Here is a 6,416-nt window from a genome sequence, read left to right as displayed (position 1 = left end):
TGAGAGCAGGGATTCCATCGTGAATCCTGGCGCAGAAATCACACCAAATACAATTCGGATGATCAAAACTGTGTACGAATCCAGGCACGTGTCATGTGAACGTCACAACCAACGTGAAATGGAACACGACACTCCTCCCTCAAGTAGATCAACTTGACTGATAAATATCCATGAAAACTAGTTCATCCTAACAAGGAATCTGCAAAAACAAATGAAAAACAAAAACTGTGGCGCGAGAGCTGGAGACTTCAGTTTAAGCTGTAAAACTTGCTGTGGTTTTTGACAACATTGCATTATGGGTGTCGTAGTTGTTTGTACGGGTTTATGTTCAGCGTTAGTCAGGCGTGGGGGGCAGAAGATGGGGATAGACGCCCGCTATATTTATAGTAATGTGCTTCATGTACATTAAATTAAATCACATTTTTTAGCACGCAAATAGGCTAATAACTATCGTACCTTAGGACATCAAACGTGCTGCTAACATTTACAACAGTACAGAGGTTGACAAAGTATTGAAAATGAGCAGACTTCCATAAAAGTGTCTAGTTGGACAGACGCGTCCACAGTTGATTGTTTCTGTCATCTGATAGTTCAACCTTGTAACTTATAACTGGTGTCATGTGATTTATTCTTCATCTGATCATCAGCTGTGTTCTTCCTCTCAGTGATGGACGTCCGTGTCCCCTCGACCATCACTAATTCACTTCAAGGTGTTTCTAGGGGGAAATTAAGTCAGACATGGTTTTCTTTCTTGTTCGGGTGAAAATTAGACAAATTCAAATGTGAAGGTTTATTTAAACAACTATTTAGATCCAGAGGGACACGTGTTGGTGGATAAAAGCCAGTTACTTTATAGTTTGTTCTGTCACCTGATGTGTTTTATGGCGGTACGCTCAAGTGTTTCAGATGCGTCCGGGTCAGCGAGTTTCTAGCGCAGCTGGAATTGCAGCTTTAGATCTACAAACATCCTGTTCTGCTAGAAGACCAGCATCGTGATGAAGGGTCTGACGAGCTTGTACCCTCCACGGGCTCCAAGGCTCTACGACCGAGACGGCAGGACACGAGTGTCATGAAAATAAACACCATGAATTTTAAGTCTTATAAAACCATATTTTATTCACAAGACTGAAACCGGGTCCCGTTCACACCGAGACCTGTTGGTAGTTTCATGAAGAATGTTGGCTGATTCTGGGTCCCTGAAAGACCCCAATGTCCCGGAGACGGTCACGTGACCTGCCAGAGTCCTGTCTCCTGTGGAGGCCTCTCCGTGGTCCTGATGTCCCAGATAAACGTAGGTCAGATCCATCAACTCCTATCCCCGGTTTGTCCTGTGCAGGGTCACGGGGCTCTGCTGGACTCCCAGAAGGTAAATGATTTAGTTTTTCTAACCCACCCACATTAGAGTGGAGAGACCATGTGTTGTCACGGTAACAGCTCAGCAGGGATGTCCACGGTCCACAGGTCCCGACTCCCCCGGCAGCTCAGCGGCGCGCTCAACCAGCGTGGGTTGGACAGCTGAGTCAGGTGTTTGTCCTTCAGACCCGTTAGAACAGCCGACCTCTGCAGCTCGTGGAGCTCCTGCCCCTCCAGGGAGGCAGGGCAGTGCCAGGTCCCGCCCACGTCCACCACACCTGCAAGAAAGGACAGACAGGTGACGTCTTCCCCACGCCTCAAACTCCAAACCCAGTCCAGTCTCTCACCTGCCACCACGCCGCGTCCAAACCGCTCCCCCGAGTCCACCAACTCCTGGATCTGAGCTCCGTCCAGCCCCAGGACGCCGCTCAGCACCGTCCTCCACTCGTCCCCCTCCCAGTCCCGCCAAGCGATGTGGACCGCCAGGGTGTGGTTCTCCAGAGGGGCCAGCAGGGGCCGCCAGCGGCTCTCCACCGTCTTCACACCGTCCAGAACCAGACCAGCGTAGGGCTGCCGGAATGACAGGCACCACAGCTGCACCGTCATGACTGGACACACCATCATCATTGACATCATTATCATCATCATCATCATCATACACATCACCATCATCATCATCACCATTGACATCATCATCATCACCATTATCATCATCATCATCATTGACATCATCATCATCACCATCACCATCATCATCATCATCATTGACATCATCATCACCATCATTGACATCATCATTATCAGCATCACCATCATCATTGACATTGAGATCATTATCATCATCATCAACATCATCATCAACATCATCATCAACATCATTATCATCACTATCACCATGAGGAAAAATGAGGAATATTTAGCATCTTGTAAAGTTATATTTTGGTATCGGTTTCACAAATAAGGAAATACTTAATCTTTTGGCACATCAGCATCGAATTATTATCAGTATAAAGACTTTAAAACGATTGTGCAAACGACTGCGTCTATTTCGAAGAAGGAACCACAGACTTGGAAGAAATTGCGTCTTTTGTGGAAGAGGAAAATCTTTATAATCATCCTCATTGTTTCCTGAGAAACAACAAAACCTGAATGGCAGCAGATGTAAACACCACTAGCCTTGCAGTCGACCACTACTATACTATAGTATACTACTATACTATAGTATACTATACTATACTATAGTATACTATACTATACCAGACCGCTCCTCTTCCACAAAAGACGTATGTGCTCTTCCTGTTAGAGTTCTCATAAATTACCACTTTATTCTCGCAACATTATGACTTTATTCTCGTAATTTTACGACTTTATTCTCAATATTATGACTTTATTCTCATAAATTACGACTTTATTCTCGTAATATTACGACTTTATTCTTGCAACATTATGACTTTATTCTTGTAATTTTACGACTTTATTCTCAATATTATGACTTTATTCTCGTAATTTCCTAATTTTTTTTGTATGATTCATCAACACATGAATAAGGTTATTATTGAATGTTGCAGCTTTCAGAGTGTGGTATGGAGTGTTCTGCAGGAGCTGCAGGACTATATAAGAGTTTCTCCAGAAATGTCCTAGACCCGTCTCTCCTGCTGCGGCTGCAACTCTCAGTAACTCCAGATCCATCCACTGTGATGTTCAAAGAAACGAGCGGGGATTTGAGCGTTGAACGTTACCTGCAAAGAGGAAACGTTTGGGCCGATGTTTCCAGCACACTCGGCCTGACGGAGACAGCAGCTCCGTAAGTCCGGGGTTGGACCAGAATACTGACCACAGAAGCACAGAACCAGAACCAGCACAGAACCAGCAAAGAACCAGTACAGAACCAGCACAGAATCGGATCTATGGACCGGTTCTGGGAGTAACGTTAAGCCTGATTTATGGTTCCGCGTTACATCAACGCAGAGCCTACGCCGTAGGTTACGCGTACCCTACGGCGTAGATTCTGCGTTGGTGTAACGCGGAACCATAAATCAGCCTTTACCCAGGTCTCTTCTTCTTCGTGTGTAGCCTGCGCGCCTGTACCGCCACCACCAGGTGAGGGGGTTACCATGGAAACCCAGAACTGGCTGGGAATTTGATTGGTTGATTGTACGTTTGATCAGACAGAATCATGAAAAAAGTGAACATCGACGGTCCCTATTCTCACACCTGTACCATCATGCACAGGAAGCTCATTTCCATGCAGGTGGAGGTGGAGCGTAGACCACTGGGACATGGAGAGCTTCACCAGGTCACCGGACTGATCTGTGTTCCTCTCCTGCTCCATCCTTCCCTCACTCATGTGCAGGAGATCCGTGAACTCTGCACCTGAGGAAGGATCTGATCCTGACCCGGTGAGGAAACTGCACCCTTTTCATACATTTTACTATGTACATTTTTAATTTTATTCATTTGTATTTAATTAAATCAAAATGTTTAATATTTGTTCATAATAGTGGCATTATCAAAGTAAATATTTGTATCTAACATATGTACTCCAACAATTAAATGCTGAACTTTTATTACTATTGTTTGTAAAGTTTTAAAGTTTCTCAGTCATTATGGCTATTTATTCAGATTCAGTAATTATATTATAGGTGATCAATCGTCTGTACAGTAATAGTATTATCGGTGATCAATAAGTGTGTACAATAATCATAAATATGTTGGTCAGTTATGTTTTATCTTTGACGTGATCAACAACATCAACAAAATGATCTCCCAACACAATACACTACGCTAGAGGCTGCTGAAGAGAGTCTACTTCACTGACCTTCATCTGACCTTCATCTGACCTCCATCTGACCTTCATATGACCTCCATCTGACCTCCATCTGACCTCCATCTGACCTCCATCTGACCTTCATCTGACCTCCATCTGACCTTCATCTGACCTCCATCTGACCTCCATCTGACCTCCATCTGACCTTCATATGACCTCCATCTGACCTTCATCTGACCTCCATCTGACCTTCATATGACCTCCATCTGACCTCCATCTGACCTCCATCTGACCTTCATCTGACCTCCATCTGACCTCCATCTGACCTCCATCTGACCTCCATCTGACCTCCATCTGACCTTCATCTGACCTCCATCTGACCTCCATCTGACCTTCATCTGACCTTCATATGACCTCCATCTAACCTCCATCTGACCTCCATCTGACCTTCATATGACCTCCATCTGACCTCCATCTGACCTCCATCTGACCTTCATATTACCTCCATCTGACCTCCATCTGACCTCCATCTGACCTCCATCTGACCTTCATCTGACCTCCATCTGACCTCCATCTGACCTCCATCTGACCTTCATATGACCTCCATCTAACCTCCATCTGACCTCCATCTGACCTTCATCTGACCTCCATATGACCTTCATATGACCTCCATCTGACCTCCATCTGACCTTCATATGACCTCCATCTAACCTCCATCTGACCTCCATCTGACCTCCATCTGACCTCCATCTGACCTTCATCTGACCTCCATCTGACCTTCATATGACCTCCATCTAACCGCCATCTGACCTCCATCTGACCTTCATCTGACCTCCATCTGACCTCCATATGACCTTCATATGACCTCCATCTGACCTCCATCTGACCTCCATCTGACCTTCATATGACCTCCATCTGACTTCCATCTGACCTCCAGGTTCAAACGTCCAACTTTGGAACAGAAATAAACATGTTACAATCTGGTTCAAGAACTGTTTCGGTCTCAATAATTAGATTTTACATCCATGAAGAACGGGGGTTGTACCACGCCAGGAGAATTAATATCAAGTAATAAATGTAGTTCTAATATGATTGATTGACTATAGTCGGAGATCCAGTCACTGAAAATTTGAGAGGACCTGTGATGTCATGCTATACTTTTTTTGTGTGTTTTTTCTATTAATTTGGCCATTAAGGTCCACAGAATGAGAGGCCTGCTCTGCCGGAAACATTGCGAAAAAAAGTTATGGCCATTTTTGTATACTGAAGCCTGTATTTTTTGACTGTGTGACGCGAACTAGGTTTATTTTCTTTAAGTGCTCAATAGGTTGGTTAGGCTGTCAAAAAATGATTCCCAGATACACAGAACACATATATGAACAACACCAAGTCAAGAAATACACTCACAAAGCCTTTTCAAATGATTTTTAGTAATTTTTTGTACAAAAAATACAACCGTTTTTTGCATTTTTCCCAATACTTTCCTCTTTACTTCAATAGTAATCAACTTTGCCATGGGTTATGACATCAGCCAATGTCTCATTATTGTCAACAATCTTAATAGTCATTCCACAAAAAATATTATTAAAATCAAGCCTATATTAAAGAAACTGTGGTGACTTTATTACCCTTATGCTCAAAATTCCCAGAGACTTTTTTTGTTGTTGAAAAAAACTGTACCCCCCCAAAAAAACTAATTCAAAACATATATATATTTTTATAGGAAAATAAACAGTTGTGCACAGTAGATTTGTTATGTATTAGTAAAAAAGGAAAAACATTGGCTGAATAAAATAAAGATACGTCTAATATCACAAAAATTAAAATGATCAGGAAAATAAAAACAACGGATTAACTCACTCACTCTTACTGTCTTCGAGCGTGAGTTCAACTTGTGAACATTTGTTCGGGTCCCCAGTGCAGAGACACGCAATAACACACTTGACACCGGCTCTTGCACAGGAGCATCCTCGGGCAGACTTGCTTTTCTTACAGTGGCAGTATTTGCTGCGCTTGCAATGTGCAGGTTTTGCATCCTTCAGCATCATTTTTGCCACTAGCTTACCACTGACAAGCTCTCTGCCAAAGTTTGTTGCCACAGGGTAATTTGGCTGAGACATGTGTGCCCTCTTACATATAACCAACTGATGCAGAGCTCTGAGAAGGTGTAATTGGAAGGCATCTTCAGTAGGTGGAAGGCAACGCATGTCTCCTTTGACGTTGCCAAAATGATGGACCCGCAGTGCATCCAAGTTACCACTGAAGTCACTCCTGTCATACAGTGAAGCCATGTATC

The 6,416-nt window shown here is 43.6% G+C and overlaps 1 protein-coding gene across 2 annotated transcripts; it reads right to left on the bottom strand.

Annotated features, from left to right (window-relative positions):
* Positions 1-1,095: 1,095 nt before the first annotated feature.
* LOC133453020 (protein EOLA1-like) lies at positions 1,096-3,263 on the bottom strand. Of its 2 annotated transcripts, none has more exons than XM_061732852.1 (2): positions 3,093-3,263; positions 1,096-1,961 (listed from the first exon to the last, which is right to left on the bottom strand). In XM_061732852.1, exon 2 carries the CDS (start codon positions 1,957-1,959, stop codon positions 1,423-1,425), a length of 537 nt encoding a protein of 178 aa, XP_061588836.1. In that variant the 5' UTR covers positions 1,960-1,961; positions 3,093-3,263; the 3' UTR covers positions 1,096-1,422. The 2 variants fall into 2 exon arrangements, with proteins under 2 accessions (XP_061588836.1, XP_061588846.1); XM_061732862.1 differs by lacking the exon at positions 3,093-3,263 and having other exon boundaries at positions 1,096-1,631; positions 1,701-1,980.
* Between the last annotated feature and the right edge of the window lie 3,153 nt (positions 3,264-6,416).

This window comes from Cololabis saira, chromosome 1 (genome assembly GCF_033807715.1).
Source record: "Cololabis saira isolate AMF1-May2022 chromosome 1, fColSai1.1, whole genome shotgun sequence".
Lineage (NCBI taxonomy): Eukaryota > Metazoa > Chordata > Actinopteri > Beloniformes > Belonidae > Cololabis > Cololabis saira.
This window is presented reverse-complemented; position numbering and strand designations above follow the sequence as displayed.

Coding starts and splice junctions, on each gene's coding strand:
- LOC133453020 (XM_061732852.1), bottom strand. CDS start 1,959: ATGACGGTGCAGCTGTGGTGCCTGTCATTCCGGCAGCCCTACGCTGGT.